We start from the raw sequence: 13865 nt of genomic DNA, 5'->3' as shown, positions 1-13865 counted from the left end.
TATTAAAGAAATTTGCCGATAGCCCTTTTAGGGTGCTGTCTAGTTGGAAAATGGCAGCAAGATCCATTACTCCACTATTATTCCATTGAAGAAGCTTTCTTCATAACAAGTTTCCCCTTCAGTTATTTATAATACTTGTTTGTTCTGTCATAACTGCCATTTGTTTTTTTTCCTAAAACAATAATCCTTTTAAAGAGTTCTTTTTTTTTTTTTTTTTCAAGTACATAAAAAATAAAAAACAACAGCAACGACAAATTATCTTTGGGGTCCCCACCTAATCCACCGGATTCATTCAACGGATATCTATCTGATCCATATCCAGAATAAGAAATAGACCAGAAAATTGTCTTCTGCAATCCAGCATGGAATTACAATAGCCAGACCTGGTCTTAGCTACCATAAACAGACTGCTACTCTTTCATTATTGAAGCTTTTTCACATTTCAATTCAGAAATGCTACATATTTTCTTTTATACTGAGATGAGAATTGGATACATCTAAACTTACTAAAATTTGGTATATCTAAAAAAGAAAAGTACCAAAAAAACATAAAAAATTGAAGATTAACCACTAGATTACAAGGAGATATAGCGGTATAGAAAGGGAGAAATGGAAAAACGAAAGAATCAGAAAATGGTGTCAATTGTAAGCTTCCTCTTAGGTGGAGACTTCTCAATAATTTGCTTTTGAGGGTCCATGAACGTAGAACCCTTGTTAGCAAATAATCTCCGAAGGTTGATCACCGAAAGTTCATTGAAGCTAGCAACTGCAAGATCAGCCTGCCCTAGATCATACCTGCATATGCCAACATCAAACACAACACATGCAGTGTCAAGGTTTGCATGCCATGTTTCTAAACTAAACGTAAACAATGTAAACAGAGGAATCCATGTATCTATGTATCTACTAGTGTTTTTTAAAGCTTTTGCATACAGAGAAATTCTCATACAAATGTGCATATGCGTGCATGTGGTTGTGTATGCCTGAATCCTAAAAATAAAATAATGTGATTATTTTGTAATTGAATGAGTACGCACGCAGGATGAGCGCCAATTAATGCTACAGCCATCATCGTGCAGTTGTGGGCGGCAGTTATGCTTCTAGGGTCATCCTCAAACACCACACACTTGGAAGGTTTCCGATCGAGCTGCCAAAAAAAAAACAACAACAGCTGGAAAATGAAAAATAAAAAACTTCAATCTCCATAAATTTTATGGAACTTTAATAGAATTCATGTTGCACCCACTCTTACAGAATGAAGTTACATCAGAATTGGAAGTCATCCAATTTCAATCATGAAATAGAATAAGCATTTAACTACTCCATCAATAATATATTTATAAGGAAGGCCAAGTATATATATGTATATATATATATATATTCATATTCAATATGAGTTACAGATACCTTCACGGCTGCAGAAAGAAACCTATGAGCTATAGAATCCATGCCATCTTCCTCTGTCACAATTGCCTACAACCACAAGAAATCAAGAATCAGCAGAGGCAGTTCTACAAGCATGTTGTGTTACAAAAAAATTTTTGTAAACAGCAAAGAATGAAATACAATTTATGTAAAAGAAAAAGCAATTTTGTTGTACAGCAGAGCAGGGAAGGGAAATAGCGAACCACTATTTCATGTAAGCATGTCTCCATATAAAGGAAACGATCCACAAAACCATACTAGTTCACCATTATATAAAATAAAATTGCATATCATGCCAGCCCATCATAAGAAAAATGTCTAAACAAATTATGTACCACTGCTGAAAAGATCACTGACCTGAAAGTAGTTGTTGAGTCCCATTCGCTCTAGGGCTTCTACCATGTTTCTCCGATCAAGACTTGAAACTAAAGCGCAAGGGATGCGAGCAGTAGATACAGCATCCAGCCATTCTTTGAGCCCCTCCAAGGGTTTGTCTAACTAAATGGGAAAACAAGATGAAAGTGAAAGTTATATCAAGTGTTGTATCCACGAGATAAAATAAAATGTAGTCAGTATGCTAAACTGGACACTCACACTGAGAAGATTTTCATAATACAACTGTGAAAATCTTAATGTCAACCGATCCAGTTCGCTTTCAGCTTCGTCCCAGGGTAAAAGCTGATGGTTTTCAGAGACTTGTGAGACAACATGGAGAAAAGATTGTTGCCAGGAAACAAAAAGATATAAATAACTATGTCAATAATAACTGAAGGATTTCCAACAAATGCTGGAATATACTAAATAAATAAAGCTGACTGCCAAAAGTAGCATTTGGCTTCGCAAGAATCTAATCCAGATTTGACTAGCTGATCACAACTAAGCCATACTAATGGAGAAGGGAAAAAATACTTAAGAGAACTGGTATGGAAATAGCTAACTACTGCTCAAAAGAAAGAAAACAACACATGATCACTAACCTTATGCAACACATGACCAGCACCAGCATATAGCATCTGTGTTTGCACACTGCCATCTTCAGGAATTTCCCTTCCTGCAAAATCAATTTTTAGTGAAAGAAAAAGGTAATTTATCAGATATTAGTAGATTTTTTGTTTCAAATGACTCTCTGAACAAGGAAACAGAGGTCTGCTAACCTGTAAAAACACACCTACCCTCATACTCTTTTTCTGTTCTTTTATACATATATGTTTTCCTTTTGAGGGGTGAAGAATGGGAATATGACTGTATTCTTAATTAATACACATATAATAAATTTCACTCTGATTCAACTCAAAAGTGAAAGCAATAGAACTAATTATCTGGTGGGAAAAGAGACTATGCGGTTCATATCAATTGACCGTCGACCAATATAAAGTATGAATCAGAGACAATCTAAGACCATAATTTTAAAAGAACAAAAATAAAAAACATAGTGTATAACTTAAGTCTTATTCAAAAAATACCCAATATTTATGGTACTTATTCTTGGGGAAATATCATTTAAAATGACAAGATCCATACCCTCTTCTGAGGCAAGCTGCTTCCATGCAGACATCTTCAAAGCTCGAGTATCTGCCTGAAACACAATACATGCAATTAATTCGGCCATATACACAAACAGACCGCCAGATTTAGATGTATGCATGTGTACAAAGTTATTAAAAAAACGGAAAACTGTAAAAACTACTAAAGCCTTTGTCATCATAATTCTGAGTCATAATACTATCTTCTCTTACTTTGCTCACTTTGATAATTATCTGATCATGTTCTTGTCTCTTTAAACTCAAACCCCAGAATGGGGCATCCTTAAGTCATAGATAACTAGTGTAATTTATATGTCAACCATTTACATTGTAGCTACTTAACTGTGGCAAAGTCAAGTACTGAGTGTTACATAAATTTTGCAAAAGTTTGGAAAATTACCACTACATTGTCAAAAGAGAAAACAAGACCATAAGCTTCATCTGGCTTCATGGCATAGCGTATACGTTGAAGAAAACCTTCTTGCAATCTGTCGTTCAAAAAATCCTATTTGCAACAAGAATTAACAAAGGTAAGTCACAGACTATGCTAAAAACCTCCAGCATAGATAAACAAAATCAAATTAGATAAGATAAATACTTTGAAGAAAAAGATAATTACTAAAAATAATAAATCATCCACCAAAATCCTTACCACATCGACCTTTAGAGGCCCATCCGGTCTAAAAGTCTCAAAACCTTCCCCATATTCAGCTCCAATCGCCTAAAACACAAGTAACAGAAAAGCAAGCTATGAAATTCACCAACATACTATTTGAGGATTAGAAAACAATGGAAAAACAAATCAGAGCCCTTTTATATATATATATATATATATATATAGGTCTCTTCAACATCGAATAATTCATCAATATCTTCCAAAAAAACCATGTAAATTAAGGCATACCCAGAAGTCTGCAATAGAAATTTTCTGAAAGCTTAAATTCAAAAATAAATAAATAAATAAATCATTTTTCAAACACCCAATAAAAGAATATAGAATTTTTTAAGAGGGGGCAAGAAAATTCAATAACCTCTTGCATGAAAAGCTTGCTAGGTGTGATAGGAAAACCATTAACAGAGCCATTTCCGTCGAACCCACAAGCGTTTCTGACAATCAGGTGATGCTTAATCAGGTCCAGGCGTTTTAGTCTCTATCAAAGATATGAACGGTTAGAAGCTCAAACAAAACGGCAATCACCCAATAAACAGAAAATGAAATTAAAGCAAGAAAGAAACAGAGAAAGAAAAGAAAAGAGGCTTACAGAGAATCTGAGCTTCGAAGGGAAAAGAAAGTGGGAAAGACGAGAGGAAAGTGGACATGGAAGAAGCAGAGATGAGCTTCTGAAATTGCTACGAGCGCAGTCCATTCCCAGAGGAATTACAGCGCCGAAACCACCCGGCCGCAGATAAAATGAAAGTTGCTTCTACGTCTTTGGATTTCTCTTTCTTCTCTATTTTGTTTTTTTGTAAAAAAAATATTTATATATTTATATATTTAAATTTTAAAAAAAAAAAAAAAAAAAAAAAAAGCTCGTGTAAAATTTATATGGAGGACACGTGACCCTCCTAGTTTCAAGATGTCACGTGATCTTTCCAAATGTTATCATATTATAGTTTTAACCTTAAAAAAGAGAGAGAGAGAGAGATATATACCGTTATAGTAAATATATACTTATTAGTGCCAACGTCCAAAAATAAAATAAAATTATACGAGTTTAATGCACCTTTTTTTTTTCCGCTTACAATATAGGTAACAAATTTGATTTTGGAAACTGAAGTTGATAAGTATCGACAAGAATTGCAATTAAGTCCGTTGACAAATGTAAAAAATATGGAGAATTTTACATTTTTAAATAAGTAAAGAATTTATTTGATTTCTAACTCAAAATCAAGATGGGTTATTGAATAGTCAGATTTTTTTAAGACTAAATATTTTGATCGCTTTGTCTTTTATATATATATATATTTATATATGATTTAATTAATAAACCATTTATATTTATAAATAAAAAATTATATATTCAAAATAAGGAAATAAAAGGAAAAAAATTATTATAAATGTTAAATATATATATATATATATATATGTAAATGGATCTTCAAAAATCATATTCGATAGTATTAGAACGAGTAACCCACAAAGGTTAAATCTATTTGATAAAAAGAGATGCTCTCTTTTCTTGAATATTTAATTTTTTTTTTCTTGTTTAAAAATGGAATTATAAGATAGCAAAGCAAGTTAAAGCTTTCAATTTGCTTCGAAACTATTTGAAGGACCAAATTTATTAGTTATTTAAAAAAAAAAAAAAACATTTATTAGTTGATTGAAGAGTCACTAAAGTTTTAGTTAATCCAAGGCCGCCACTACCACTTTCCAATCGTTGTCACATATTTGTGCAAATGTTTATATCACTGATCAAAACCATTAACCATTAGTTAATTGAAGAACCAAGAAAGCTTGTGATAATCTAAAGAAAAGTCACAAAAAGGAAAACAATTTGACCCAACCTATAGGGTACCAAACCCATCCACAGGAAGAGTATGGCAAATTTGGTAGATTTGCAATGAATAAATAGGTAGGAAAAAGAATTGAATGCATGACCTTGCAACTTTTCGAAGCAATATTTTGAAATAGTAGAATAGAATACAGAGGAAATGCTTCCTCTCAAAATATCATCAACCACCTTTACCCCAGTCATACATGTATAGAGCACATGACCATCCTAACACTGTAATTTTTGCATTCTATAAAGGAAAATAACTAGCTATTCTCAGAATTCAAAACTCCTAATGTTACTGTACAATAGCCAAATGACTTGCCTTGAGAGAGATTGGTAATGGCTAAACTTCCATTAGCATTTATTTTTCTCCACCATTGCAAAAATGGAGATATAGTCCCATTACCCCAAAAAAAAAAAATCGACAAAAAGCCAACCATTGATGATGATCATGCTCCATTTGGCTGTTTCACAAAGTGAAGCTCAGAAAAATCAATTAGCAGTGCAATGAGAAAAAACAAAAAAAAAAACAAAAACAAAAAAAAAAAAAAAAAGAAGGAAAGATTGCAAAACAAGACAGAGATTAAACAATGAGAAATTTGGCTTTGATTAGTGGAGATACAGAAACATACCACGTAGGTGTGCCATCCGGAACCATCAGAGGAACCATCATCGTCTTCATCTCCTTCAACATAAAAGTGCCATCCAGAGCCCGAGCAATCTTCAAACTGTAATTTTATCACAAGGGAAATTAAAGAAAGTTCATCATAAGCCATATAAATCCATAGGAATTAGGAAAGCAGTTGATTTGATAGAAATGAATTTGAAGCCTCAAAAGTAGACATACAGGATCAAACTTTCCAATCCTTTCATCATTGTCGCCTTCATCTCCTTCAACATAAGTGTGCCATCCAGAGCCCGAGTAATCTTCGAACTGTCATAAAGGAAATAAAAGAAAGTGCATCATAAGATATATATAAATCTATTAGAAATAGAAAAGCAGTTGGTTTCATAGAAATGGTTTTGGAGCCTTAAAGAAGACATACAGGATCAAACTTTCCAACCGTTGTCGAATCTGCCTCACCATTAACCTGCTAACAACTAGGATCTCCTCGTTTAAATACTGAATTACTCATATTGAAACAAAAAGGAGAGGCTCCATCTTTTCAAATAGAAGATAACAGGAGAAAAGAATTAAGGTTTTTTCCCTTACATAAAATCAATTCAGCTAACTACCAATTTTACAATGACTAGATTAGTTGCAACCCAACTTGAAGAAAGTAACACCAACACAACTATGCAGCCAGAAAAAGAGACGAAAGCTTTCTAGTACTATCACAGATGAAAAGCTGAAAGCATAGCTTCAACTTTGAATAATAAATTATAATGGTTATCACTTTTAGCTTTTGACTAATGAGGAATCTTGGAACACAATCAAACAAATAAATCTCAATCTCCTCCAAAGAAAGTAGCCCCAACAAAATCTTGTAAATTAAGCATTAAAAAGAGAACTCCTTAGCCAAAAGTATACAATCTAGACACTAGAAGACTAGGCTACATTGTAAATCAAGCATTAAAAAGAGAACTCCTTAGCCAAAAGTACACAATCTAGAAACTAGAAGACTAGGCTACATACCAAAAACCTATAACTCATATTGAAAATGGAATTAGGTAGCACTTCAGAAAAATGTGATAAAATGAAGAATGAGGTAACTTTACTACCTTGTGTAGTTGTGTTTTGTACACATCCAAAATTAAGGTCAAATTACCTTGCAAGGTCTAATATTTGATCCTCCAAATAAATCATATCATCATATATTTCTTTCCAATAAAGAAGTAGCAAAATGAGCAATGACTAATTGGCATTCATATCAGTGAGTTTAAAGTAACAAGACCCAGGTTTGTTCGGTCACCTCTGGCAAATCTTTCTCTTCTCTAAACAAAGCTTTACAGTAAGCCAAGTTCACCTTTGAAGCTTGAGCGACATATGGTTCCCTCTCCTAACCAAAAGTTCAAATAAAGATTAACAGTCCACATTAAAACAACCGGGCTGCAAGTTTGCCAGATTTCAAGACCAACTTTACCTCCTTGTTCATTTTCTTCCATGTTTCAAACCCTTCTCGGTCAACATCAATTGGATCTACACTTTTGCAAGTCTTCACAAATTCTTCCCTGAAATACTTACACTGCATTAAACACTTTTTATTCTTAAACTTCAAAATACAGAGTAATTACCAAAATCTAATGCGACTATTTGGCCAAGTTTTTTACCTTATTTTATTTTATTTTATTTTTTATTTTGGTCAATACTATTTGGCCAAGTTGACTCAGAATTATTATTGTGGTCTCAAATTCAATACACAACACACAAATTTAATCATTCTTTTTCATTTATTTCCTCTGTTCCAGAAGTAACGTACAAAATGTAAATACAAAAGATTAAAAAAAGAAAAGTAAAATCAAACAGAAATCTAAAACCACATATAAATATATTATACATAAATACAAACACTTTACATGCATTGTAATAATACCACTAAATTACACACAAAATGCTGATAATCAAATAATTAAAAGTAACCATCGTTAAAGCACCTATTTTTCTTTCTAATTACTCAAGATTAGTTTTAACAATGAGAGATGAGAATGTACATGAAAAAACGAAATGCCGATCTGGGTTGATCCGAAAAATTCTGTTTTACAACGGTTTGGCTCTTCCAACTTATACCTCTGAACCTCTTCACGTCCTTAACAGACTCACCACACTCATGCATGTCAGCCAGAGCAATTGCCACAGACAACTCACATATTCGACTGCCAAAAAAAAAAAAAAACATACACCTTTTAGACCAAAAACCCAAAATAGAATCATAATCGCCACCAAAAACACTTTTAACAAACAAAAACAAAAACAAAGAGCAAAATTTATTGAATCGTACATGGGTTCGTATATATATTACCATTTTTCAAAGGCACTACCATCTGGACCACGACGAATTGCATTGACCCTTTTGCGTGTGCTTGGCCGATTCGCCATTAAAAGCACCACCACTTTGAGCTCTATGCTCTGCAACTCCTTTGCCTTTTTAATTTTCCGCCTTCTTTTTTTAATATTATTAATTGCAATTATTTAAGAATGGGTCTTCCATTAACTAGTGGAAGACGAGCTCACTTTTTTCTTTCTTCGATTTTGTGGGGCTTGCTAAGGTGCGCCACGAGGTTTTATCTCACGTGTACAATAAAAAGAAGGTGTACGTTAGTGAAAAACCGTACGCTTTTTCTAAATTGTACCACCACGGTTTTGGCGCAAACCGGTTAATTTAAGGTAAAGTGAAAAACGTAAAAATAGAAGTTTAAAAAAGAGAACAGTAAATATTTATTTCCCGCGGGAACCTGAAAATGTATGCGAAAAGCAGATGGCGCACAATTATTTTTCGTTACCGGGTTAATCGAACCAATAGCAATACGACACGTCAAATTTCTTGGGGAATAAAATAGTGACGCGTGGCTCAGCCACAGTGGGATTGATTTGATTCATAATGAAGGTGCTGTAGCCTTAGGAGACACGTCATTTAGGATTAAGCCGTCAAATTCATCCTCTGCAACGAATATGGAGGGCACACGTCATTGTCATGCGCAAGAATAGTCATGATGAGATTATTTAGTAAACTAAAATGCCATTATGTGGTTGAGGAATTTCCAATATTTGTTCTTTGTGGGTTATGGAAATAGTATATGTTCTCGATGGTATTTTAGGAGTCGTAATTTTGATTGATTTGAAGGAATGGTAACATGGGTTTGGACCAAATATTGGTAGGTGATGTGTGACGTTGGATTAAACTACCAATCTTAATCGGATGGAACAGAGTATGGTAGAGGACTTATCAGTTCAGGCCCTTTTAATTGGTCATGGAGAAGCAATGCATTTAAGAAAGTATAAAAGCCTTTTAAATTTTCATTAAACATTAGATGTTATTTGACATGACTTTATTTCAAAGTAGTTTCCAACAATATTTGAAGAGTTTTAGATTTTTTTTAACAAAGCTTGAAACCAAAACCAGTAAATTGTAGATTTTCAGTAAACTATTACAAAGAAGAGGAGAAATTATGAAGTAAAAATTATCCCAAGCAAGGTTGTATCATTCTAGATTCTCATTCAGAAATCACAATATTATTACAAACTAGAAGAGTAGAAGACTAATCAAGTCAAAGTATTGAATGGCTATTATATCATTTATAATTCATTCTTGTCAAGGTCTTAGTAAACAAAAAAAAAAAAAAAAAACACTTAAACACTCCAATACATCCGATTAAGCAAAATACACAGCAGCACCCTTTTAAGCCTTCATTGCACAACACAGAACAAACAAATCAATCACAAATGATCTTTACACTATAATGGATGAACACTAAAACAACATATTTACTAAACTAACATTACCAGAAGCATTATTCAAACACCAAAGGATAAGAGAAATAAATTGTAGGTACCCCAGCCAAGCCAAGGGACAGCTGATCAAAATACGCTGCTAGAATTCAGATTGCATTTAGAGATTGCATCTTTTTCTTACTTGGCCTTGACAAAGGAAGAGATATCTGGATGAACCCAAACTTCTTCCTGTGTGTTAAATATTGCTTTTGATCACTTACTTCTTTCTCAGCTTTCGGAGGAAATGTCAAATCCTCTCTCAGTGCATTAAGCATTTCACTTAAAGCCACTTTGTGGGTTTCAGGGTGACCACCCATTTCCTTCCTCCCACCATAATCATCATGCAGAACTTGCTTCCTGCTTAGCACATCTCTCATTGAAACTGTTGGTCTTAGAACAGGCTTAGAACTGCTATCTACTAACGGTGACCTGTTCACATTGTTCATTGGAGAATCCTTGTGATGGTGTTCAGATGTGTGGAAAATGTTTAGGTTTGGAGGGTTATAGTTTGACTGTCCAATCTTATCATGCTCAGGTATCCATCTATGGAGAGCTTCTTCAGCAGCAAGTTGCTTTCTATTTGCAAGTTCTATTCTGTTCAAAGCCTCCTCTAAGGCTTGTTTACTGCATTTAACTTCTTCTGTTGCATCCTTTAGCTTTTTCAATATAGCCACTTTTGAAGTATGAGCTTCGTCAATTTGGAGCATGGCATCTACTAACTTCTTGTTAGACCATCCTGTAGTTTCGTGTGCTTTTGAGTACAGAGGAGATTGCAGCCTGAAATTGAAACTCATCTTCTCAGGCTCTGGCAGGGGAAACCCTGTTGAGATTTCGTTATTCTTTAGAGCCTTGATTTCAGCAAGAGCAACAGCTTCTACTGCTTTAGCTGCTTCTTCCATCTTTTTGGCTGCAACCCACCTCATTTCAGCAGTCTTAAAGCTGGTACTGGACAGTTCATTATTTGGCATTGCTCTTTGCACTTCAGATTTTGCAGCTTCATCCATTTTTATGACTCGCTGACTTTCTCTTGAATTGCTTTTAGTCTCGAAACTGATGTTAGCTTCTGCATCCTCAGCTATTGGTGTCTTCACCCTCAAATTTTCCAGCTCCTCCTCCAGAGATAACACCCCTGCAAACTTTGATGTTAGCCTCTCTCGGGTTTTTTCAATTAAGTTTTTCTCTTTTTTCAATTTCTTATTTAGAGATTCAACAGAATTTTGAATCACCCCAAGATCATTTATAGTTTTACCAAGGTTCAGTTTTGCTCGCTTCAACTCCATCAAGATCAAATCTGGAGATGTAGGACAAGGGCTTGAATTCCCCATCATTTGCTCATGCTTGTTAACTTGACTCCTATAATTTTCCTTATTCATTTCCTTGATAGCAAGAGGTGGCATATGTTCATCAGAATGGAAATCTGTTGGGACTGTCAAGCATTTCAGTGCTTCTTTCTGCAGCTGACGCTTCAATTCTTCCACAATTCTTTTTGTTGTTCCTAGTTCTTCCAGAACGTCAAGTGTCTCTAGTTCTTTCACAATCAGATCCTTCTCCAACTCTGCTGCCTGTTCCTCCACTTTCTTTATGTCAAATTCCTCATTATCATTCTGCTTATGATAATCCTAGCCATGATCAATAAACTAGCAAAAATAGAAAGATGAACAAAAATCTAGAATTCACTCTTGCACTTTGTGTAAAGCACTGGATAGTAGTATCCAAAGCCTCAGAAAACTTAACATATATATATATATATATATTACTTTAAAGCTTCTTTCCGAAGGACCATACTGGGTTGCAGTTTTCATCATACAGCATGTGTTTTGCATAAATGAGCCAAACGATATGGACTGTAATGAAAATGAAGAATTCGCTTCTAAGGACTTAAAAGCACAAAAGAAGGGGCAAAAGCAAACAAAATAAAGGTAAGATAATAATTTTGAACTAGAAACAACGCCAAACATTATAAAAGTTAATAATTCAAGAGAAATAGTGCTAAACACCATCAGTAAAGAATTCAAGATACAATTATGACTAAGTAGCCTAAATTTCATATTTAAACTTTAAAATAAACAAATTAAATTATTAAAAAAAAAAAGTGCATTCTGAGAGAGGGGGAAAAAGCAAAAAGGAAAAGGAAAAGCGAAAAACTCATATTGGTTGTCCAAAATGGAGAAAAGAAGAAAGGAAATCTTTGGAATCTATTACAATATATTTGACCTAAAGGACCACATAGAGCTAAAGTTCAATTTTCTAGGTATTCTACAGTCATGGAGATCGAAGAAGTTTTGTACTGATTATTATAACAATTAAAAAGGCAAAACTGAAGCGGCCAACTCCTGACAAATACGCATCATTCTCTAAGGTTCAAGCAAGCAAGGCAGAAAAATATCCCACTTCATGAATAATTTGCAAAGCCCTCATTCCCAACCATAAAGAATAAAACAAAATTCTTAATTCATGGTATTATTTTCAGAGAAAATACGAGCGAAAAAGGAAGTAAATGGGTTAGCAACTAAGCTCATCCATGCTCTGTCGGAGCTTTCTCTTTTCCACTGCTTTCTTTAGTAAGCAACTAGAGTGGTCCGATTCGTGTACACCAAGCACTGGGACCAAGTTCTTTTTGAGATCAAATTAGAACCTAGTCAATGTAAAATAGTAACTTCATTTCCAATGAAACTGTTGTTTACAAGAAGTCCTAACTCTTTATGGGATTTTCACAAAATTGTAAGCAATAAAGAATAATTACTGACCCATATCATATACAATGCAAGGAATATCAGAAGCTAATAGAAACTACCTACAAAGTAAAAAACTAAAACTTGGTAGTAAAATTTATAGCACACCATGTCCTGCCAAATACAAACTTGACTTTTTCTCTCAATACTTGCTTCAAATTTTGCATTATAGCATTTCTACTTCAAAAATTAACGAAACCCAAATTTGTTCCTAAAAAGAGAAATCCAAAAAAACAATTTGGGTGGGGGGGGAAAAAATTACAGTAAACAAATTACTGCCTAGAAAAACCAAATGAAAAGAACAATGCAACTCAAACTCACATAGTTTTCGCCGAGTTTGTAGAGTGGAATCCAAGGTCCATGGCCACCAAAACGATTCACGGCCTCCTTGACCGACCCGAATGGAGGGGAAGTATCAATTTCGGCTCTCAAACTCACTTTCCTAATCCCCGGACCTGGGGGACTGGGGGTGCTTTCGCCGGGTCCATTACCCCGACCCGAATTCGGACCGAAATGGACTGGATCCGAACCCGTCTCAGCCCTTATTTCCCTGATACCAGGCGTGCCCGGAACAGCTTCGGAGGGCGAGTCCAGCATCGCTTCCGCCATTTGAGAAAACCAGAGCTTAACGAAGCGTTCTCACAGGTGAAGGGGCTTAATAAGGATTCTGGATTGGACTCTTTCGACAAACCCATGATGGGGAAAAAGGGTTCGAGATTTTTTATGTGATACCGAGGATGATGGGAGTGTGATGATGGTGTTTGGAGGAGGGGACCGAGTCACGACTCAGTCGGTAAAGAGTCACAGAACAGAGTCGGGTCCACTCGGTGAGTAAAAAGTGAGCTGAGTGAGAGCTTTTTCCCGGATTTCTGAGAGAGAGAAAGCAGAGAGCTTCTGAGCTTTTCTCTTTTGAGTGTTTTTGGAGATTGGGAAGGGTGACGTATTGGTGAGACCGTCCACGTGTTTTCTCATAATTGGTTGAAAGGGAGAGAGGTAAGGTGGTGGTCTTTAGACTTTGTAGACTTTGATTTTCCAACGAATAAGAAGCGGACACGTGGTATAAAGAGTGTGGGGATGAGAACAAGGGAGTGTTGTGGTTGAGAAGCACTTTTAAATCTGATTTCTGAGCGTGAATTGCGGTTTGGAAAAAAGCGCTTTATTTTTTTTTGGTTCCGAGTTGCAGATATGATTGACTTTTAAAAGGCGAGGGAAAGTTCACATAGAGAGGTTGGGTTTGTGTTTTTTTGATTTTAGGAAA

The 13865-nt window shown here is 34.9% G+C and overlaps 3 protein-coding genes across 5 annotated transcripts; all 3 read right to left on the bottom strand.

The window, feature by feature from the left end:
* Positions 1–394: 394 nt before the first annotated feature.
* LOC107413968 (5-amino-6-(5-phospho-D-ribitylamino)uracil phosphatase, chloroplastic) lies at positions 395–4404 on the bottom strand. Its single transcript, XM_016022040.4, has 11 exons — positions 4211–4404; positions 3980–4099; positions 3601–3669; positions 3349–3453; positions 2947–3001; positions 2403–2476; positions 2020–2103; positions 1783–1923; positions 1408–1473; positions 1038–1147; positions 395–795 (listed from the first exon to the last, which is right to left on the bottom strand). Exons 1-11 carry the CDS (start codon positions 4313–4315, stop codon positions 627–629), a joined length of 1098 nt encoding a protein of 365 aa, XP_015877526.2. The 5' UTR covers positions 4316–4404; the 3' UTR covers positions 395–626.
* A 1140-nt stretch (positions 4405–5544) lies between these two features.
* LOC107413972 (high mobility group B protein 7) lies at positions 5545–8880 on the bottom strand. Of its 2 annotated transcripts, XM_016022046.4 has the most exons (8): positions 8407–8873; positions 8099–8260; positions 7531–7618; positions 7360–7446; positions 6493–6537; positions 6294–6380; positions 6079–6174; positions 5545–5910 (listed from the first exon to the last, which is right to left on the bottom strand). In XM_016022046.4, the coding sequence occupies exons 1-8, from the start codon at positions 8481–8483 to the stop codon at positions 5896–5898; spliced, it is 657 nt and encodes a 218-aa protein (XP_015877532.2). In that variant the 5' UTR covers positions 8484–8873; the 3' UTR covers positions 5545–5895. The 2 variants fall into 2 exon arrangements, with proteins under 2 accessions (XP_015877532.2, XP_024927325.2); XM_025071557.3 differs by lacking the exon at positions 6493–6537 and having other exon boundaries at positions 8407–8880.
* A 778-nt stretch (positions 8881–9658) lies between these two features.
* Positions 9659–13753, bottom strand: LOC107413983 (WEB family protein At2g40480). Of its 2 annotated transcripts, XM_016022062.4 has the most exons (3): positions 12929–13750; positions 11125–11479; positions 9659–11004 (listed from the first exon to the last, which is right to left on the bottom strand). In XM_016022062.4, exons 1-3 carry the CDS (start codon positions 13214–13216, stop codon positions 9983–9985), a joined length of 1665 nt encoding a protein of 554 aa, XP_015877548.2. In that variant the 5' UTR covers positions 13217–13750; the 3' UTR covers positions 9659–9982. The 2 variants fall into 2 exon arrangements, with proteins under 2 accessions (XP_015877548.2, XP_015877546.2); XM_016022060.4 differs by having other exon boundaries at positions 9659–11479; positions 12929–13753.
* Positions 13754–13865: the final 112 nt, after the last annotated feature.

Source organism: Ziziphus jujuba, chromosome 8 (assembly GCF_031755915.1).
Source record: "Ziziphus jujuba cultivar Dongzao chromosome 8, ASM3175591v1".
NCBI classification, from domain to species: domain Eukaryota; kingdom Viridiplantae; phylum Streptophyta; class Magnoliopsida; order Rosales; family Rhamnaceae; genus Ziziphus; species Ziziphus jujuba.
This window is presented reverse-complemented; position numbering and strand designations above follow the sequence as displayed.